General features: G+C 37.7%; 1 protein-coding gene across 1 annotated transcript in view; it reads left to right on the top strand.

Moving 5' to 3' along the window:
- TOPAZ1 (testis and ovary specific TOPAZ 1) overlaps window positions 1-23,799 on the top strand; it is a 91,649-nt gene that overhangs the window by 62,069 nt on the left and 5,781 nt on the right. The window contains exons 14-18 of the mRNA XM_049777675.1: window positions 106-280; window positions 1,480-1,580; window positions 3,990-4,155; window positions 11,161-11,325; window positions 14,168-14,371. Coding sequence (XP_049633632.1) covers window positions 106-280; window positions 1,480-1,580; window positions 3,990-4,155; window positions 11,161-11,325; window positions 14,168-14,371 — 811 coding nt within the window. The remainder of the gene's footprint in view (window positions 1-105; window positions 281-1,479; window positions 1,581-3,989; window positions 4,156-11,160; window positions 11,326-14,167; window positions 14,372-23,799) is intronic.

Raw genomic sequence — 23,799 nt, forward strand, 5'->3', positions numbered from 1 at the left:
TGCATATATATGTATATATATATATACTGACTTACGTAACTTCCCTGTAACATTTGTATAAATGACAGCCTTCTTTTTTTGTTTTGTTTTTAATGATTTTGATAGCATTGTAAACAAAAAGGAGACTGGACCAAATTGGGAAATATTTACATTAGTGTGAAAATGGGCTGTGAAAATTTTGCAGATTTCCAGAGATTTTGTACTTACGTGACTGAAATACTAACAAAAGACTGTGAAGAAGAGAAACCAGGTGTTCCATTTTGTGAATTTGCTGATACAGGTAAAATGTCACTATTTCAGTCTGAATTTTGTGCATTAGTATGAGATTATGTTTTTAACTAGAGTATAAAAAAAATTTTTTTTTTTTTTGGTTTTTGGGCCACACCCGGCAGTGCTCAGGGTTACTCCTGGCTGTCTGCTCAGAAATAGCTCCTGGCAGGCACAGGGGACCATATGGGACACCAGGATTCGAACCAACCACCTTTGGTCCTGGATTGGCTGCTTGCAAGGCAAATGCCGCTGTGCTATCTCTCCAGGCTCAAGTATAAAATTTTTAATATTTATAACATTGGGAATAGTTAACAATAGTTTTAGATGCTTACTATTGTGATGTTTTTCATGTATTAGCTTGATTAGAAGTCAAAATGGTATTGTTAATATTAATTGATGATTCATGTCATTTTCATTAAAATTGGTGTAGATCTTCTTAACAAATTATAAGGGTGCATCTGAATCTTTAAATTATTAAAAATTAATATCTTAACTACTACAGGTTAACAAAATTCATATACATTTGGGACAATTTTGGACATGAGCACTTCTAAGCTATATTCTCTATCAGAGGCCAACAAACTTTCTGTAAAGGATTAGATAGTAACTATTTTACATATTGTATAGATCACAACTCTGTGTCAAATAATTTTCTTCCCAAATAATACTTTAAAAGTAGATTTATGAGGTCCAAAACAATTGCATAGCAGGTAGGGTGTTTACCTTGCACACAGCTGACCCAGACTCAACCCTCAGTATTCCATAGGGTCCTCTGAACCTGCCAGAAGTAATTTCTGAGCAAAGTCAGAAGTAACCCCTCAGCACTGCCAGATATGGACCAAAATCCAAAACAAAACAAAAAGAATGATCATTCTTAACTACCAAGCAATATAAACAGCTCACAGTCTAGATTTAACCTATCATAATTTTTCAACATTTATCCTTGTAGACATATCAACAATTTTTTTTGTTTTTTTGGGCCACACCCATTTGATGCTCGGGTTATTCCTGGCTATGCACTCAGAAATTGCCCCTGGCTTGGGGGGACCATATGGGACGCCGGGGGAATCGAACCTTGGTCCTTTCCTTGGCTAGCGCTTGCAAGGCAGACACCTTACCTCTAGTGCCACCTCGCCAGCCCCACATATCAACAATTTTATATAAACTTGCTTTTACATAATTTTAGTGATTTTTCACTTTGTGTTTCAGTTACCAAAGATCCACAACACAGTGAAATAGATAAAACTTTGCTGGGGAGAATCGGAATCAATGTTATGTATTTCTATCACAAGCTGGTGCAGTGGTTCAAGGTACTTCATTAAATATTTGTTTTGACTTGGCATAGAAAGTGTGTTTTCTTTAAATTTTAAGCAGATTTAGATTATATATTTAAATAACTAATATATATATGTTCTAATAACCATTATGAGTGACGAAATTAATCCCCAACTGATCAGTAAATCACTAGATAGTTTGTTACACAAATGTGAAAAGGAAATGGCCTGACCTGTTCTCTCTGAAGAATAATGGTTAGAAAATACTTGGAAATCTGGGTTAAGGTTATATATAAGCAACTTATAATTCCAAAGTATTTTTTTTAAAAAAGACTTTATATCCAGCTCTTGAGTATCAGTAGCATTGTAATTTTGAAAGAGTTCAAGACAAGTGATGTTGGGACAACTGGTCAGCCACATGCAAAAAAAATGAGCTCAAACCTCTCTTTAACACTGTACACAAAGGTTAAATCAAAAAGATTAAAGACATTGACATCAGACCTGAAACATCTTCAAGAAGGAAACACCACTGTCTAAGCAAGTGGAAGCAAATATAAGCAAATGGGACATTAAACTGAGAAGCTTTTGTACCTCAAAGGAAACAGTAAGTAGGATACAAAGTCACCCATGGAATGGGAGAAACTATTCGCCCAATACTCATCTGAGAAGAGGCTAATATTTGAGATACACAAGGTAGTGTTAGAACCTAACAAGAAAAAAATCTGACCTTATCAAAAAATGGGGAGTAGAAATTAACAGACATTTCCTCAGAGAAGAAATATAGATGGATAAAGACTCATGAAAATATGTTCCATATCATTAATCATCAGAGAGACGCAAACTGAAACAACAGTGAAGTATCACCTCACACCATAGACTGGTACATAACACAAAGGAAAAGAACAACTAGTGCTGGCGTGGATGTGGGAAGAAAGGAACTCTCATTCACTGCTGATGGAAATGCCATCTAGTCCAGCCTTTCTGGAAAACTATATGGATAGTCCTCACAAAAAAAAAAAAATGGAAATTGAGCTCCCATATGATCTAGCAATACTACTCCTTGGGAGATACCTTAGGAACACAACACCACAATGCCCTCTGAGCTGTTCATTGCAGTACTATTTACAGAATCTGGAAACAAACCAGGTGCCTGACAGCAGATGAATGGCTAAAGAAATGGTGGTACATCTACACAATGAAATTCTCTGCAGCTGTTAGGAAAAATGAAGGCATGAAATTTACCTATACATGAATGGACATGGAGATTTGCTGAGTGAAATGACTGAATGGTAGAGGGATAGTCAGAATAGTCTCATCTGTGGCATATAAGAAAAATAAAAGACAGTATGGAAATAATACCCAGAGACTATAGAGATGAGGCCTGTAAGGACCAGCCCACCACAAAGAGTGCTGAGCACAGTTAAGAGCACCAACTGTACTAACAACTGCCAGGACAATGCTCATGAGAGAGAAGTAGAATGCCTATTCCAGAGACAGGCAAGGATTGGGGAGGAGGAAAAGGGGGAACATTGGTGATGGGAAGGTTATACTGGTGAAAGTTAGTGTACATTTGATGACTGAAACTCAACTACAAACATTTCTGCGACCACAGTGCTTACATAAAGAAATTATTAAAGAAAAAAGACATAGTGAATAAAGTGTTTACCTTATATACAACTGACCCAGATTCAGTCTCCAGCAACACTTGGGTACCCCATATTTTACCAGAAGTGGTCCCTGAATGTAGCAAGTTGTGGGCCCATAAAACCAATACCTTTCATAAAATAGGATATTCACTACTTAGAGAATACCTTAAAAAGCAATGGAATGATAAAACAAGGTGTTAAGGAGCTTGCCTTGTATCCTACACACCCCAATTTGAATCCCACGCACTATGACACTATACATGGTATCTTGAGCTCTGCCAGGGGTCACTCCCGACCACAGCCAGGCCTTCCCCCCCCCCAAAAAAAAAATCACCTAGAACACTAAATACAATTTATCTAGGTGAAATAAACCTCAGAAATAAATGTCTTTGGGGTTATCTCACCTAGAAGTAATCTACTGTACTACCATTCTTTAGATTTCCCTGAGGTGACAAATAGAATTATGAATTCAATAAAATAAAGGACAGGACTAGTCAAAGTAGTCAAGAAGTACTGAGGAATGGAGTGATACAGAGAATGAAAGAATTCATTCTCCTTGTGGCAATGCAGGTCTCTTATAGGCTGTTGAGTCCACCCATCAACTGGACTGTCAGGTTTAAATCTGGCCTCCATTATTTCCGCTAATTCATTGTTATATCACTTTGATAAATTGAGTAATCTCTGACAATACTGTGTTATTTATAAAATGTAAATTGTAAAAATTATATTAGTTTAGCTTAGATTGATGATCTCTAATCTAAATGATTTTACTTACTCAGTTACTGTTTTTTTTCTCTAGGGAAGGAAGGTTTTAGATAAACTCTATGAATTAAAAATACATTTTACAAGCTTGAAAGGACTTATAGGGCCTGAGAAGTTAGCACCCAGATGTCAAATAGTAAATATTGCAGCAGATATTTTTCTAAAAAGTGGAAGCCTGGATGGTGCCATTTGGGTATTAAGGGGTAAGTTCTTATATGCATAAATGTAAAGAATCATTGTCATAAATCTATATCAATGTGATTTCTTTGGATTGCTTTCGAATTATAGATGACAGTTTGGTCTAAATCTTAGTGATCATATTGGTTAGAAAATTAGTTACTGTTTAAAATGAATGGAGAGAGTTAACCAGGCTTTAAAGGAGAGATTATATGATGAGCCTTTGTGTTTTGTTTTTTTTTATTTTGTTGTGTTGTTTTGAAAACTAGTTCTTTTGTAGTTCCATCTGTGGGCCATTCCTAATGAGTACTCAAGGACCACTGGGGTCATTCCCAGAAATGCTAGTGGGGAAAAGCATCTGAGGTGTTCTACAACCTGAGCCACATCCCCACTCAAAAATATTTTACCTAGGCTTCATATTAAATAGTTTACCTGCAGTATTTCTGTTACTCTTCATAGAAACCCTATGTTTGGAATTTTTACGATTCCAAGTTTATAGATAACAAAGTATTGTCAGTTTACCAAAGAGAGAGAACAATTAGGTAGTGGAAGTAATGGAGTCCAGATTTAAACCTGACAGTCCAGTGTCAGAACCCAGGCATCATCTGCTATCTGACAGGAAATCCTGATTACTCTTTGCCTAAATTCTATCTTTGCATGTACAGGCAAACATGACTTCAAACCGTGACAAGTAAAGCTAACTTCCCTGAGTAAGTCAATCCATCTAGCAGAAATTACAGTGAAATTAAGACACCACAATAAGGTTAGTTTTTTATGAGGTAAATAACAAATTAGAGAGCAAAGTAGTAGCACAGCATGGTGTCTAATGATAAATATAGCTGTCTGGACTCTTCAGGCAGATTTTGACAAAATTGCATAATAATGAAGAAATGAGAATCTCAGAGTTTAGGTAAGAAGATGGAATATGTGAACAAATAAAGCAAGTAGATAATCTTTACACAGACACATGTTCATATAATATTTCTCTGTTTTTATACATATAAATATATATGTGTATATATTATATATATATATATTATCTGATAATTTTATTCATCTTTTAAGAGTTTATGCCAAAGTCACTAGTAGGCTTAATTATCAAAATCATATAGGAGATTTTCTTTAGCTTAATATAGTCAGTGAGGTTCCCTAAGAATGGAAGTACAATAATTAATATACAAAAATAGATGGAGCCAAGAGATAGCACAGTAGTAGGGCATTTGCCTTGTATACAGCCAACCTGGGATGGACCCAGCTTCAATTCTTGGCAACCCATATGTTCCCCTGACGCTGCCAGGAGCAATTTTTGAGTTTAGAGCCAGGAGTAACCTCTGAGTACCACTGGAAATGGCTCAAAAACCAAAGACCAAACATACAAAAATAGAAATTAGTGAGTACAGTCGGTAGAATGCTTGCTTTGCATGTAGGCAACCCAAGTTTCTATCCTTGGCATCCCATATGGTCTCCTGAGCCCTTCCAGGAACAATCCCTGAACTCATAAGGCATAAACACTGCCATGTGGCCCCAAAACAAAACAAGAAAATCTAAATTATTGAATGGAAGCCAGAGCCCACAAACTCTGTGGGAAAAAGTCATAAGGAAATTTTTACAATTTTTATATTTCTTCTTTGAGGGGTCTCTTAGATTTTTGTCTGTATAAACATGGGATTTTCTTTTCCAATGGCTATTTCCATTAATTTATTTTCTTAAATCAGACTTTATTTCTCCAAAAGAAAGGACCACCAAAGTGTGCTAGATTGTTTTCAGAATTTTTCAGTTTTGAGGAGTTTTCAGAGCAGGGCTTATGACTCACTGACAGAGTTTGAGTCCCTAGATTCCATCCCCCAACATTGCCAATAAGTGAGTGAATGAACGAATGAAAGATTTCTGTAATTAATAGGCCATTCTCAAGAATGAAAATATAAATTATTCCATCTGACTTAGAGTGAGGATAATGTTCACATATGATGAGAAATATACATTAAAATAAAACAGCAAAGATCACCTTAATGATATGCTTTTGTGAAGGTACAGCAAAATTTACCAATTTTTGTCTTTAGCGAGTATTTGGCAAAGTATCTGTTAAAAAGGCGAGAGAGATAATACAAAGGTTAAGGCACTTGCCTTAACAAGCAACTGTGTCCATGACTCTGGTTCAAATCCTGGCGCTTTCAGGAATGATCTCTAATAACAGAACCAGGTGTGGCCTCTGAACACTTCCAAGTGTAGCCCAAAAAACAAAAATAAATATCAAATTTTAATCATGTATATTTCCTTAATCTGTGTTACCTCACTTTAGGAATTTGCCTACAAAATCATATCTGTGTATGTGTGTGTCCACAATAAGTTCTTTGAAATCTTGTTTTTTGTGGAGAAGGAGCCAGCAACAATGATAACAACAGACTCTAGACAACTTGAATATCTATTAAGGAATATCAGTTAATTAAACTGTATTATAGTCACCTGATGGAATGAAGCATTCCTTATAGCTAGTAGTTTGGGATGATCTCCAAGATTTATTGCCAAATGAAAAAAATGTGCTGAAAAGTCTAAACGGTATTCTTTATGTAAGAAAGAAAAGTGGGTCCTAAAGATAGTTTAAGGTTAAGGTCCATGTTTTGCTTGCAGTCTACCCCATTCAAACTCCATTACCACTTAAGGACCTCTGAGCCAACAGCCAGGCATCATAGCTCATGAGTACTTCTGTATGTAATTCCAACCTCCCATCTCCCCCAGATAATAAAAATTAATTAATTTTTGCATATATTCCCTAGTTATAGTGACATAGAATAACTGATTGAGGGACAGAAATGATCATTCAAGGGGTTAGAGAAATAGTAACGGGGTAAGGCACTTGCCTTGCATTGGGCTGGCCCTGTTATATCCTGGCACAATCTTTAATCCCCCTAGCACCTTCAGGAGTGATCCCTGAACGTAGAATTTCCAGAATCTTTCACTTAACTGCCTTCCTGGGTTCTCTAAGAATTTTTGGTGATGTTTGGGGGGAGGCCCCCAAAATTTTGCATTTATTATATTATTGTAGAAAAATATGAAATATTTATATTCATGTAAATATGAAATATAAACCAAGAGCATCATGAACCCAAGGCAAAGTATCAACCACTGAACTACATCCCAGTCCAATGTACTTTTTAATAGGATGTTACATACATCACTCACGTTTAAGAATTATATAATATTTTACATATTTAGTGCATTGCATTTTATGGTGAGAAGTTTATTAGTTTGTCTTTTCACTTTGATATTTAAGACTTTCTCAGCTTTAGGGAAATGGAGCAATAGCACAGCTCAGTGGTAGTACACATGCATTTATTTGATTGTGTTTTTTTGGGGGGGTCACACCCAGCAGCACTCAGGGGTTACTCCTGTCTCTGCACTCAGAAGTTGCTCCTGGCAGGGGACCATATGGGATGCCGGGAATCAAACCACTGTCTGGCTGTATGCAATGCAAATGGCATACTGCTGTGCTATCTCTCAAGCCCCTACATGCCTTTATTTAAAAAAAAAAAAAAAACTTTTTTTTTTTTTGTTTTTTTTGTGGTGGTAGTGGTAGGTGGTGGTGGTGGTGGTGGTGGTGGTGGTGGTGGTGGTGGTGGTGGTGGTGGTGGTGGTGGTGGTGGTGGTGGTGGTGTAAAAAAAAAAAAAACTTTATTGTCTATTTCAGTCAGTGGACAGAACTCCTAGGCACAATATTGTAGCCACACCATCTTTAACAAACTATTTTATTTTCAGTGATCAGTTACTAAATTATTTGTTAATTTTTTGTACTTCTGCTTTGCTTGAATGTTTTATAAAGCAATTAATGTTTTATAGAGCATATAATTAGATAAACATTATTTTAAAAGTGACTCATTATGGGACTAGAGAGATAGTAGAGCAGGTAAGCCAGTTGCCTTGAATGCTATGGTCCAGGTTTGATCCCCACCACCATATTTGGTCTACAAGCACCATCAAATGATCTCTGAACATAAACAAATACCAAAAAATGACCCAGTGTAGATTCATCCTAAACTAATATATATAATCACAGAGTGATTTTTGATTAATAAATAATGACATCTGAGGTGAGTTCAAGGAACATCAATGATAGAAATAGCATACCCTTTTTTTTTTTTTTTTTTTGGTTTTTCGGGCCACACCCCGTTTGAGACTCAGGGGTTACTCCTGGCTAAGCACTCAGAAATTGCCCCTGGTTTGGGGGACCATATGGGACGCCAGGGGATCGAACCGCAGTCCTTCCTTGGCTAGCGCTTGCAAGGCAGACACCTTACCTCTCGGGCCACCTCGCCGGCCCCAGTGTTCATTTTATAAAAGATAATAGGTAGGACTGGAGTAATGTAACTGTAAGTAGGGCACTTGTTTTGCACACAGTAGACCTTGGTTTGATCTCCAGCCCCACTTAAGGTCCCCTGAACCCACCAGGAGTGAAGAACCATGCGTGCAGAGTCTGGAGTAATTCTTGAGTATTGCAGGTGTGACCCAAATCTCCTTCCCCTAAAAAATATGATAGGTGTAAGTTTTGAATAATTGCAATTATTAACTTCTCATTTTACTTTAATTTATAAAAAATGTCTTAGCTTGTTTTCTTTCTTTACCTTAACTCATTTTCCCCTACTTAAAGTGCTTCTTACATTGTTAATAATTTTTGTATTCTGATTTAGACAGCCCTTAGCCATGTCCAAATTACTATTTCCCCTCATGTATTTTTTCAGGTTTTTTTGGTTTAAATTTTGATTTGAGGTGGCGCCCAATTTTAATAATTTTGCCAAAATGTTTTGCCAAATATGAGATGTTATTTTACAATATTTAAAATATTGTATCTACTTGGCTCAGTTTCTGCATATTTTTCTCCCAAGGAAAAACAGGGGTTTCTTTAATTATGGATCTTTAGAATGTGTATGTGTTAAGTCACCATCATTCCTTTTATTTTCCAAAGTACTTTTTCATTATCAATTGTTTATTATTTTGGATAATTTCAGAATTATTAGTCAGGTTTTAGTAGTTAAGCAAGTAGTTTGGATTTATATTATATGTATGCCTTAGGGGGAAGACAGATATCTCTAAATATTACAGTAGCAGTATTCACAAAAGAAAGTATATTTGATAGTCTCATTGACTAGCCTGGAAATTCATTTCCTACAGACTGTCCTAATTGTCTTTATATTCTCAGTGCCTAAATTCAAAACCTTGCAGAGTAATGGCTATTAATATGCATATATTGAAAGGTAAGTAGATAAAGAATGGGTATTATTGAAGATTACTTGACTCTTTCTGAAATTTACAGTAGAAAGTATTTCCACTGCAGAATGGAGAAGAACATGTAAATTAATCTAATACAAACATGTATTGCCATAAAACTAGTAGTAACTATTCTAGTAAACTGGTTTTGATTCTTGAGGATTTAATTGTCACTAGAGTTCTTAGAAAACTTTCATAAAAGTAGTTTGAGGCTGGGAGATAACTCAAGATAACTCTAGAGCACATGCTTTGTATATGCTTATTTATATCCCTGGCCATGTTGTGGTCCCATGTGGCCCCAAAACCAAAAATACATGAATCATTTTTAAAGTATTTAGTTTTATACAAGTGGTTGGACTCGTTTAAAACTATTGATTTCCAAGGAACTTTGCAGTTGTTTAACTTTTATATATCAAATAATCAGCTATTCAGATTTTTTAAACAGCTACAAAAAATGATAATCTTTTCTTCTAAGGTTTTCTTGGGTGGGAGTGGAGATAGGACTCCCAAGTGGTACACAGAACAGTCCAGGTCCTCTCCCAGCAATACTCAGCCCAGCTGTGCAGAGTCAATGCTCAGGCTGGCAATGCAGGGTGGAGCAATTGGGGGGGGGGGGTCCACCAGGGCCACACTTGGCAGTGCTGTGGAAGGTGGGGAGAGATCATATATTACTAGGGATAGATCTTGGGGGTAAGCACTACATGTACTTTCACTCTTTGAGTTGTCTTCCTAATCCCAAGAGAGAGATTCTTTTAAAAGATGCAGCCATCATTCTATCTAGATGATAAAGAATGGTAAAGAATATTGCCATTTTTACAAGAGAAAACTACATAGTCATTTTTGTACCTTGGCACTTTTAGGGCTCCCTAAGATAGCCAAAAGTGATCCCTCAGTGCAGAGCCAGGAGTAATAACTGGGTACTGCCAGATGTAGCTCCCCCCCAAAATTAAAGACTTATTTTGGATATGTATTTGAATCATCAAGTCTTTAACATATTTATGTTTACTGTGATAAAAAGACTACAGAAGTAAAGGATTGCATTAGTACTGCACTTTACACCAGTTAAAGATTAACATGGTTGTGGTTTGAGTGTTTATAGTATATTTGATTATGGATATAATGATTAAGCGAATTAGGTAAGTGATAAAATGTTGATATTTCTAATAGTCTAGCACACCAGTGTTCTTTACAGCAGTCTCAACCCTTTGTTTTACTGAATCTGAATCAGGCCAGAAAGTAAGGCTCTTTAGCTACTTTTTTTAATATGAGGGATGGGTACATAAGGGTTTGTATTGTCATTATGCTTTTATAATTTGCATATATTAGAGATTATATTAGTATAAATATAAAGTATTTATGGAAATACTTTGAAATGATTCTTTTTAAGTCAGGTAGAAGCTAAGGAGTAAAAAAACAACAAAGCTGATTTTATTATCTATTGTATTATTGATGTATTATTTATTATAAAATTGTTGAACTTGTCCACACAGATATCTTTTACACAAAAATATAATCTGAACATTTTTATCATGTAATTTAGTAACTGATTAGTACTTTGAGACAACTGAAGAATCTTTTTCAGTAACTATAATCTTGAAATAATGACGAATACTATGTAGATTGTTTCTAATTTGAGTCATAGTTATCTTTTCTGTGTATGCATATTTAAGTATTGCCAGTTTCTCCAAAAAGATATATCAAAACAGTTGTGACTACATTGTTAAGTGTGATTTTCATAGTATAATGTGTTAGTGCTTTTTCTTTTTTGGAAGAGTCAGAATGGATAATCAATACACCACTATGGCCTTGTGATAGAATGGATGTACTCAATCGTCATAATTTGCTTTGTACAATTGCACATGAAATCTTAGCCAAGAGCCTTTACAGACAAACATTCGAAGTTTTGCAAAATCTACCAGGTTTACAAAATTCCAAAGGTATGTTTTTTAAAGTGTAGCCTAATTATCGTTTACCCATCTGCTTGTTTAATTGTTAATAAGACTACTGTTTTGAGTTTTATTTCTAGTAGATATTTTAATGAAGTTGTTTTCTATAAAATATGTTTCCTGAAAATTGTATCTTTTTCTAATGGTTTATTTAAAAAAAAAAACAGATCATTGAGTTATCAGCAGTTTCTAACATTCTCAAGGTTTTCCTTTCCTGCCTTGATTAACTCAACAAGCAATATACTTGCCCTCAGAAAACTCATCTTTTTGTTGTTGTTTAGTTTGTTTGTTTTTGGGTCACACCCAGCAGGGTTCAGGGGTTACTCTTGGCAGACTCAGGGGACCATATGGGATGCCGGGATTCAAACCACTGTCCTGCATGCAAGGCAAATGCTTTCCCTCCATGATATCTCTCCAGCCCCAGAAAACTCATATCTAAAGGAATTCATTCCTAATAGTGAGGCATATTTTTAATCACTTTTTTATTTTTGGTTTTTCAGGCCACATGTGTTTGATGCTCAGGGGTTACTCCTGGCTAAGTGCTCAGAAATTGCCCCTGGCTTGGGGGGACCATCTGGGACGCCGGGGGATCGAACTGTGGTCCTTCCTTGGCTAGCGTTTGCAAGGCAGACACCTTACCTCTAGCGCCACCTCGCCGGCCCCTTTAATCACTTTATTTAAAAACTATGGTTACAAGGTTGTTCAAGAACAGTTGGGTTTTTTCTTTTTCCTTTAATAATTTCTTTAAACATCACGGTTACAGAATTATCCGTAGTGAGTCTCAGTTATCAAGTGTACACTACTTTTCACCAGTATAACCTTCCCACCACCAATGTTCCCCATTTTCTTCCTCCTCCAACCCCTGCCTGTCTCTGGAACAGGAATTCTACTTCTCTCTCACTAGCATTGTTCATGTAGTTGTCAGTGCAGTTATCTAGCCTCTCTAACTTATTTATCCCTCTCCCTCTTACTCATTTCATTCAGCATAATAGTCCCCATGTCCATCCATGTGTAGGGAAATTTCATGCCTTCATTTTTCCTAACAGCTACATAGTATTCCATTGAGTAGATGTACCACTGTTTCTTTAGCCACTCATCTGCTGTTAGGCACCTGAGTTGTCTCCAGATTCGGGCTATTGTAAATAGTGCTGCTATGGGGCATTTTTGTATCGTGTGTCTAGGGTTACTCCCTAGAAGTGATATTGCTAGATCATATGGGAGCTCAATTTCCATTTTTTTTTTTTTTGAGGAGTATCCATATACTTTTCTAGAAACTAGATTAGACTAAATGGCATTCCCACAAGCATTGAATGAGGGTTCCTTTCTCTCCACATCTACACCAGTAATGGTTATTCTTTTTCTTGTGATGTGTGCCAGTCCATGTTGTGAGTTAGTATCTCATTGTTTTGATTCACCTCTCCCTGATGCAACTGTTTTGCTTTTCAAAAGTTACAAACTTTTTCATTATTGAGTGTAAGCCATGCAATGTACAACACCCTTCACTAGTAGACATTTCCCATCAGCCCATTGCCATTCTCATTGCCCCAATTACCTACCTGCCTCTGAGACAAACATTCTTTCTCCTCTTTCTCTTCTCTCTCCTTCTCTCTCCAGATACTGTAGTTCATGCATGAAGTATCATGCATATCACTTTATCCCTTTTCAGCACCCATTTATTGGTCTAGAGTGATCATTCCCAACTATAATTGTCATAGTGCTTCCCTCTCTGCCCTAACTGCCTGCACTCTCCTGCTATTGTGGCAAATTATGCATATTTTTGACTTAAATATAGAAATTTGTTTCCATTACCTTGGTAAGCATGGAATATAATCAAGGAAATAAATTTAAGCAAATGGCAAGTTTAACAAAAGTATACTAATGTAGCAATAATATATGGGTAATGCTCTAAAATCTTTGATTTCAGTATCCATACAAGAAGGAGGGAGTCCATTTTATAGGAAAGTAGCAAAAATTTTAAGTAAGAGTGAGTTGGCACTTTATCATGGATTTCTCTAGGGGTTAGAACAGTGAGCAGGTAGGGTGTTTGCCTTGTGTGTAGGCAACCCAGGTTTGATCCCACACCTCATTTGTTCCCCAAGCCTTACCAGTAGTGATCCCTGAGAATAAAACCAAGAGGAAATCCTGACACCAGTGGGCATGGCCCCAAAACAAGCAGCCACAAAATAAAAAAAAAAAAAAAAACAGCCTTCCCTAAATACTTTATCAGTCAGAGTCCATAACTTAAGGAAGTTCCTCTGGTGGTAATGTTTAGGCAGACACAAAGGTAAGAAGATAGGTTTTGGCCACTCTCTCTATATATACACACATATATATACACATATATATTATATAATATGTGATATATATATAATTGATTATGTAATAAGAAATAAAAGAGTTGAATGTTTCCAAAGTAACTTAAGTAGAAAAATATTAAGGAAGTTAGGGTTTTAATTTGAGAGTGATTAATTTGAGTTGATTACTTTTAATCACAAGGAAAGAACTTTTGAGCGTAAACTATTGCTAAAATGCAAGCGTATTTGTGGCATTGCAGTTGCTGTCACTATAGATCATAGACAGATGTTATTGTAGCCTCTAAAATCATTGTCACTCATCACTACAAAGTAAATGAATGGCTTTGCTTTCATTGAGTGGATTTTTCAGTTGGCTTAGAAAATACATGCAAGATCATTGTTTTTGAGTGACCATAACTGCTATTGTGGGCAGAAATAAAAGACGCAAGAGGGGAAAAAAAATGTGAGAAATAGACATTTGAGAAACTAAAGAGACTAAGAGATCAATTTCATTGTCTTTATTGTGTTTTTCTTTTCAGAAACAGTGGTGGTCTCCCAGTATAGCCTTCTTTTTAATAAACTGCTAGATGCCTGTTTAGAAAGCAACAGTCTTGGTACTTCATCCTCTGTAGCAGAATTCATGGTTTCAAAGAACATACCTATTGATTTTTCCTTTCTTAGAAGATTAATTACATCTTTAGGAAGGAGTGATCTGTGGATCAAAGCCAGAGCCCACTACAAACGTAAGTTATATTAATTTTTAACCTAATCATATTGATTTTAATTATAATATTCTAACCCTGAATTTATATATATATATATACAACTATGCATTTAAATTTTTTAAAACAGTTGATACAGGCACAGAAAGTGATATAAACATTTTTGTGCTCTATTTAAACCTATTCTGTCGTTTCTTTTTCGTTTTGTTTTGTTTTGTTTTGGGGCCGTGCCTGGTGGTGCTCAGGGGTTACTCCTGGCTCTGCGCTCAGCAGTTGCTCCTGGCAGGCTCAGGGGACCATATGGGATGCTGGGAATCGAACCGGGGTCTGTCCTGGGTCAGCCACATGCAAGGCAAATGCCTTACCTCTGTGCTATAGCTCCAGCCCTTCTGTTCTCTCATTTCTAATTTCTTTTTCAGCTGGAGGAGACATAAACATGTTAGTCATATCTTATAAATACCAAGAAAATTGGAAAGAATTAAGTATAAGGAATATTACTTGGTGGGGGGGGGGGGACTCCCAGTATTGTTTTAGGGTTAGGGACCACTTCTAGTGATGTTTGGCTTGGATTTGCAAGCCTGACAGGTGGTCAGTAAGACAGTGTGGTGCTGCTCAGCCTTGCAATGCTCAGACCACCAGGGCAGTGCCCAACAGTGCTGATGGGGGACAAGGGATTAAACTCAGAATTTAATCTCTGACCCATAAATATTTTATTTATTCCTGTTATATTTCTACTAAGACAGAATTTTTGTTTGTTTTTGGGCCTCAATCAGCAGTGCTCAGAAATTACTTCCAGGCTCTCAGAAATCACTGCTGGGGATAGAACCTGGGTTGGGGGGCCAGAGTGGTGGCACAAGCCATAGGGCATCTGCCTTGCATGCACTAACCTAGGACAGACTGAGATCCCCCACACTAGGAGTGATTTCTGAGCGTATAATCAGGAGTAACCCCTGAGCGTCGCTGTGGCCCAAAAACCTAAAAAAAAGAGAGGGGCTGGAGAGCTAGTATGGAGGTGAGGTGTTTGCCTTGCATGCAGAAGGATGGTGGTTCGAATCCTGGCATCCTCTATGGTCCCCCGAGCCTGCCAGGAGCAATTTCTGAGCATAGAGCCAGGAGTAACCCCTGAGCACTGCTAGGTGTGACCCAAAAAAACAAGACAAAAAAAAAAAAAAAGAACCTGGATTGGCTGCATGCAAGGTAAATGCCTTAACTCAAAGTGCTATCACTCTGGCCCCTGACAGGATAATTTTTAATAGACTGCATAGGAAGTACAGAGGCTGTTACTAGATTTCAGTATGAAACCTAACAGTTTTCACATGACTTCTAGTAATAGAAATTTCTTAAACTATAATACTATTTCTATCTAACCAGTATTTCTATATACTATTTCCTATCTAGCCAGGAAAATAAATGTTTTTCTCTAGTTTAAACCATGTTCCAGACATTTTAATTAGAAGGCTGTTCCATGTAGATATGGAAGACAATTCTTTTCTTTATCTGTATCTTCAGTCTATATTTCTTTGATTTATACAACAAACATTTGTAGTTTAGAAAGGTAGTTCAGTGGTTTAAGCACATTCTTTGCATGGAAGATATTCAGAGTTAATCCCCAGTACCACATGGTCCCTCAAATACCACCATGCGTTTCCCACATCACAGTACAAGAGCAGACTTCAAGCACCAGCAGGAAGTCCAAAAACCACAAAAGAGGTCTGGAGAGATAATACAGAGGATAAGGTATTCGGCCTTTCATACAACCAACCCTACTTAAATTCCTGGCAATGCAAATGCCCCTTAACCCACCCCAGCACCTCCACAATTGCTCCTTGAGCACAGAGTCAGGAATAAGCTCTGAATATAGCTTGACTCCTCCCCCCCCAAAAAAAAGAAAAAAACAGAAAAGAAAAAAATGCATCCCAGTGCTTACTTGGTATCACAATTGTGTGCCAGATATGTCACATATCTTAGCCACCACTGCCAGCAAAGGAAACTTGGAAACATAAAAGTACCAGCTGTAATCAGTTGAACAGATGGTAATTCTTTTTCCATAATTTGTATTCATTACAGGTATGAGGTTATAAATTATTTTGTAATATTTTGCTTCAGTAAACTACATAAATGTATTATGTATTTATACTTCTAAGTAATTATGTATTTCTCATAGGTTATAATACAAGCTTTTTTTTTTTTTTTTTGGTTTTTGGGCCACACCCGGTGATGCTCAGGGGTTACTCCTGGCTATGCGCTCAGAAGTCCCTCCTGGCTTGGGGAACCATACAGGATGCCGGGAGATCAAACCGTGGTCCGTCCAAGGCTAGCACAGGCAGGCAGGCACCTTACCTCTAGCGCCACCGCCCGGCCCACCACAATACAAGCTTTTAAGGCAAAATTTTATTTTATTTTATTTTATTTATTTATTTATTTATTTATTTATTTTGGTTTTTGGGCCACACCCAGCGGTGCTCAGGGGTTACTCCTGGCTGTCTGCTCAGAAATAGCTCCTGGCAGGCACGGGGGACCATATGGGACACCGGGATTCGAACCAACCACCTTTGGGCCTGGATCGGCTGCTTGCAAGGCAAACGCCGCTGTGCTATCTCTCCGGGCCCAAAATTTAATTTTAAAGGAGAGTTTTAAATGTACATAAAAGTAGAATTGTGGTTCTGGAGCGATAGCACAGCAGGTAGGGTGCTTACTTGCCTTGTACACAGCCAATCTGGGTTCAATCCTCGTCATTCCATATCATCCTTTGATCCTGCCAGAAGCAATTTCTGAGTGCAGAGCTAGGAGAACCCCTGAGCACCATCAGGTGTGGCAAAAAAATTAATAATATTTTTATAATAACTCATTTCAATTTTGTGGTTATATTTCAATACCTGATACTATTTCCCTACATAAATACTTCTTTCCTAGCAATAAACCACAAATACAAGGACCCAGGGGGATCATGCAGGGATTAGGAGATAAATCTGAGTTCCATTCCCATCTCAACATGCTACCCCTGAGTCTTGCCTTGGGGGCCCCCAGCACCTCTAGGGTGGTCCATATTTCCCCACCATTGCATCCTAGGCCCTTAAAATGATCTACTGGCTGAGAATTGATAGCAGAGCCTCCTGAGCACTTCCTGGACACCTCTCCTCTGACCAAAATAAAAAACACATTGAATACTATGTACTATTTGATTTTTGTTTTTTGAATAAATGTTAATGGGTATTCATTTTTCAAAATGCATTGGATTAGATAAAATACTATAGGAAGCTGGGGGTTTTATTAGTCTACCTTAATTTTTTTTATTTTTGGGTCACTCCTGGCTCTGCCCTAAGAAGTCATCCTGGTAAGTTCAGAGGACCATATGGGTTGCCGGGAATCAAACTAAGGTCTGTCAGGCTTAGCCGCATGTAAGGCAAACGCCCTACCACTGTGTTATCACTCCAGGCCCAACCTTAACCTTAAATTTTTTAACTTAGGCTGTTTTTTTTTCTTTCCTTTTGCTTTCTTTTATTTATTTAGTTTGATTTAATTATTTTTACTTTGTTTTTTTTTTGTTTGTTTGTTTGTTTTGTTTTTTTTTGTTTTTGGGCCACACCCATTTGACGCTCAGGGGTTACTTCTGGCTATGCGCTCAGAAATTGCCCCTGGCTTGGGGAGACCATATGGGACACCGGGGGATCAAACCATGTATTTTTACTTTGTTAAGCTGATTTTTTATTTACTGTGATTTAGAATCCTGTAATGATGGGTTTTCTCTGCACATAATTTCATCACCACATCAAACACCAGTATACCCATCTTTCTTTTAATGCTGTCCCCAACTCGGTTGTGAGTAAATTCTCTCATTCTGTTGCCTTTGGCCCTTCGTTACTACCTTGCTATGTATCTTTCAATCCAACATATGAGAAAGATCATTCTTTGTTTTTATCTTTGCTATTACTTCACACAGTATGGTATCCTCATGTTGTAAATCGTGTATCCTCATGGTTCCATCATGTTGTAAAAAATTGCATGGTTCTGCGCCTTCTTAGAGCTCCATGGTATTCTACTGTGTATATATACTACAGCTTCTAGTATAAGAAAGTATTTTGGGGGCCAGAGTGATAGGGCATTTGCCTTGCATATGGCTTCCCAGGAAGGACCTGGGTTCAATCCCTGGCGTCCCATATGGTCCCCCATGACAGGAGCAATTTCTGAGCACATAGCCAGGAGTAACCCCTGACGTCACCAGCTGTGACCCAAAAAGCAAAAGAAAAAGGGAGGGGAATGAGTTCTTACTAATACAGAGAATTTATTAGAAATGTGTGTAGATTTAATTGGGCAGGAGTGGTGGCGCAGCAGTAGGGCTTTTGCCTTGTACGCTGCTGACCTAGAACAGACTGGGGTTCAATCCCATGGCGTCCCATATGGTTCCCCAAGGCAGGAACGATTTCTGAGCGTATAGCCTGAGTGTTCTGCATGTGGCCAAAAACAAATAAATGAAAAGTATTTTTGTTCTACAGAAACAAAATTTTAAAACACTGAAATAAGGTATCTATGAATTATTTTTAGTTAGAAATAAAATTTTATATCAGAACAATTAACAATTTATTTTAATCTTTAAAAAAAAATTTTTTTGTTTGTTTTTGGGTCACACCTGGCAGCGCTCAAGGGTTACTCCTGGCTCTATGCTCAGAAATCGCTCCTGACAGGCTGGGGGGGGGGGGGACCATATAGGATGCCGGGATTCGAACCAATGACCTTCTGCATGAAAGGCAAACGCCTTACCTCCATGCTATCTCTTTGGCCCTATTTTAATCTTTTAATAGCTTTACTGTATTTACAATTCAAGTACTATACCACTTACCATTAAACATCTACAATTAAATGGTTTTGATGTATTTGCAGAGTTATACAACTATCACCACAGTTCAGAATTGGAATGGGTAAGGTGTTTGCCTTGCACCTGGCCAAGCTAGATTTGATCCCTGGTACCTTATAAGGTCCACCAGTCTGTAGGTGTACCTATCTGAGACCCTGGATTTAGGTGTAGCTACCTGAGACCCACCCATTTCTGGGAGGGGTCTTGGGAACTGAATATTAGGTGTGACTTTACCTGCTAGACCCCGCCCATTCCTGGGAGGGGTCTTGGAATAGGTAGATAAACCTTTGAGCGAGGGGATTAGGTGCTGTTTGCCCTGCTGCGCCCTCTGGCTTTTGGGTCTCTGCCTCTTTTAATCTTTGACCAGGATGGAGGTCAAAGGAAGATGGCTGAAAGGAATTAAGATGCAGGGTAGCCTAGAATGGCTGAATGCTTAATTGGTTATGATATAGGCCACACACATGTGGTGAATAGGGCATGAATAAAGTTGATGCTTCCTGATGCCTGTCTCTGGATGAGTGATTCCGCCCTTCACCTGGGCCTGGGACCCGCCGGCTGGATGGGAGTTGTGAAGCCATGTGGCCTGGTATGGCATCCACTTCCAGCCAGCTCCATCGTTAATTATTTAATGCTACACCAGTCCACCAGGGGTGGTCTCTGAGTGTAGGCCAGAAGTAAGCATTGAGCATCATTGTGTGTGAACCAAAAGCCAAAAATAAAAAAATAAAATTTTCATCACACCAAAAAAGAAGCTCCATATAATAAATAGTAGCTCTTCATTCTCTATTCTTTCAGCCCTAAAGACATTTTCAGCCCTAGTCATAATTTATTTTAAATTATTTTGTCATTGTATTCAAGCAATTATTATCTTACAATTTTATATCTTATTAATTTTATATCTTATTATTCCTCTTCTCTAAATATTTCTATGCATAATTTTATTTGCAGTAAAACTTCTGAGACTCAGGGGGGAAAAGATTTTAGGATTAAAGCATTTTGTGTACCTGAATTGCACACACAAAAAAAGTAGTTTATAGTCACTAGTCCTCGGAACATCTGTTTTTCTGATAGTGTTGACATTTAAAATATCATTGCAACTCTATTTTGCTTCACATACAATTTAACAGCCACTGTTAAACCTTCCAATACCTTAGTACAGTGCTTCTCAATTATTTTCTGTCATGCCCCTTTAGGGAGAAGAAAACATTTTTCGCGCCCCCTGCGTGACTGTAAATAGTATCTTTATTTAAAAAAAAAAAACTTTAACCTGCAAAACAAAAATATATAAAATAATTTGAGCTGATTTTTGAATCAAAGGTGATGTCTGGATTAACAGCTGCAATGAGCACGTTTTGCAATGCATAGCTTTTCGAAGCGGGATTTGAAGCAGGTCACAGCACCTCTCAGCTCCAGAGACATACACACGGGGCTTAGCTTGTTATGACAGTGTTTGCCGAGGTCAAACGCGCCCCCGCCCCCACTATTTGAGAAGCACTGCCTTAGAATCACAGCTAATAGGACTTGACTCTGATTTAATGGCGAATTTTTCATCAAGATTCTGTTAAGCATGTGGTTTCAGTGCTTTTATTTTCTTAAAAATGGTTTTTATAGGGGCCGAAGAGATAGCACAGTGGTAGGGTGTTTACTTTGCAAGCAGCCAACCCAGGATGGATGGTGGTTTGAATCCCAGCATCCCAATGGTCCCCTGAGCCTGCCAGGAGTGATTTCTTTTTTTTTTTTTTTTTATTTAAAGGAAATATATCACATAGTTGACACAATTCATCATAATACATTTGTTTCAGGAAGAACAAAGGCAAAATTATTTTAAAAAATAAAATAACTAATGAGATGGAAGAGAAAGACAAGGTTCAATAGCAATTATATTTTTGAAAATCATTGAATCCCCAATTAACTCATTAAAGACCTAGCAGAATGTTTAATAAGCTTTTTTCTTTTTTTTTTTTAAGGATAAGAATTAAAGAAGTACAGCAAAAACTGTTAGAGTGACCATTGTTGTTTGCATAGGCACAGCAAAATATGGGGGACATGGAAAGGAAAGCCTTGGCCTAAATACAAGGAGACCTTACCCCTGAAGTTTTCAGGCATACTACCTTTTCTAGGCTCCAGGCATAGTAGGTTGTCCAACCCAAGACATTATCTGTAGTGCCCATAAACCTTTTTGTTTTCCGAACAGTCGCTGTTGTTGGTGTCAGGTTTCTGTAGTTAAGGATCCTAGAATCTGTGCATATCCTACATCTAAGTCAGGATGATATGGAGTGTCCTCTAGTTTCACCTCCAGGAGCGATTTCTGAGTGCAGAGCCAGAAGTAACTCTTGAGCACCAGGTGTGACCCAAATAACAAAAACAAAAAAACAAAACAAAAGGTTTTTATAGAGCCTGTGCCATGCATGCAACCAAATGGATTCAATCCCCAACATTCTAAATGGTCTCTGAACTCACCAGAAATGATCCCTGAGCACAGAAAAAGGTATAAACTCCAAACACCACCAAATGTGACCCTCCATTCCCCTCCACAAATAAGATTTTTATAGCTTTTGAGAATTATACTTACAAAAAAATTCACCAACTTGACATACGGTATTCATTTCTATTATAATTACAGATTCACACCAGCCATACCACAACCTAATATTAGAAAATCTTCAGAGCCTCAAAATAAAAAGAGATCCTAAACATATCAAGCATTTCTTTTATATTCTATTTTATATATCTCACACCCAACCCAGTCCCATCTGTTTATTAATTTACCTATTCTAGATAATGGACTTATTTAATGTATAGCTTTTTGTGAGTGGCTTCTTACACTTAGCTCATTTTTTTGAAGTTCTAACATACATCAGTATTTTGCTCCTTTTGTTGCTGAATATTAATCCATTGTATGGAATGTATTCATTATTGGTGACTTCTTTGTTACAAATAACACTGTTACAAACTTCACATACATACAAGTTTTTGTGCGGATATATTTTTATTTCTCTTGAGAGAAAACTTGCTGGCTCATGTGGTAGATCTCTTTAGCTTTCTTGAGGAACTGCCAAACCATTTTCTAATGAGGTGATACCAACTAGGGGGGGATAGCTCACAGGACTAAAGTATATATGATTTAATGTCAGAGCCCCATGCTCAACCCCCAGAAGAGCATGGTTCATCAAGTATCACCAAATATATCCCTCTTTTCCCCAAGTGAGAATCGTCTAAATTTGTTTTGTCTCTTTGGGGTTTTGGTTTTTTTGTTTGGTTGGCTTTGGTTTGGGTTTGGTGGCTATACCCAGCAGTGCTCAACTATCGCTTCTGGCAGGACTCGGGTACCTTATGAGGGGCCAAGGGTTAGACCCTAATTAATCATGTGCAAGGCAAGTGCCCTACCCAATATACTACCTTTTAATTTCTTTACTCATTTTTTCCTCCGTACAATTTTGTTTTTTACTGTTGGGTCTAAGAATGCATGTGTTTACACATGTACATGAGGTGTTTCAATCAATAGTTGATAGTGAGCCCATATGCCATACCCAATAACCTAGATACAGATTTCTGTGATCATACTCTGATATTTACATGACAAAAATCACTTAGTAATGCTTTTCTTAGAACATAGCCCCCCTTATTAAGTGACTTATGACTGTATGATTATGATGCATGCTCTCTGGACACAAGTCCATGTCAGATGTATGGATTTCAAATGGTTGTGTTTTCTTTTTTTTTCATTTTGTGTCGTTCACTTTTTTTAATGAGTCTGCTTTATTTCCAAATTAATCAGAAGAAAATTGTCTAGGAGAGTAAAGTGCCTTACTAAAAGTTTCTGATTTGTTCTGCCTAGACCAGAGTCCTCACACTATGGCCCATAGGCAACATGTGGGCCACCAAGGACACCTATCTGGCCCACCACGTGTTTTTGCCATCACTACCTGTTCTGCTAGCAGTCAGCTCATCCCGGGCCCGCAGTGTACATATGTGGGAAGTGTGTGTGCCACACTCTCTGACACCCTCCTCTCTGTCTTTTGACTCATCCCCTTATTCATCCTGGACCTAAATAATCACTTCTTTTTTTCTCAGCTGAAATTCATACTGGAAGGGAAGAGTGGTGTTGTTCCTTTACTATCTCCCACTCTCTAGGGGAAAAGTAATGTTACTAAATTTTTACTTAATTTATTAATTTTTTTTTGTGGTTTTTGGGTCACACCCGGCAGTGCTCAGGGGTTATTCCTGGCTCCATGCTCAGAAATTGCTCCTGGCAGGCACGGGGGACCATATGGGACGCCGGGATTCGAACCGATGACCTTCTGCATGAAAGGCAAACGCCTTACCTCCATGCTATCTCTCCGGCCCCAATTTATTAATTTTTTATACTTTTACCAGAAAAGCAAAATAGTAATATATGTAAACCATTGCTGTGAATAGCTGAGACAATTAATGAGTTTAAGCTGTGGGTATTGACTTAGGGAAGTGGGGACTACTTTTTGGGAATTTAAAATCTAAGTCAGAAGGCCAGGGTATTCACCCGAGCCCCGACTCTGTAATATGGGAATTGTACATAATTTCCAAGGCAGTGCATTATCAAGTTAAATACAGATTAAAC

Source organism: Suncus etruscus, chromosome 7 (assembly GCF_024139225.1).
Source record: "Suncus etruscus isolate mSunEtr1 chromosome 7, mSunEtr1.pri.cur, whole genome shotgun sequence".
NCBI classification, from domain to species: domain Eukaryota; kingdom Metazoa; phylum Chordata; class Mammalia; order Eulipotyphla; family Soricidae; genus Suncus; species Suncus etruscus.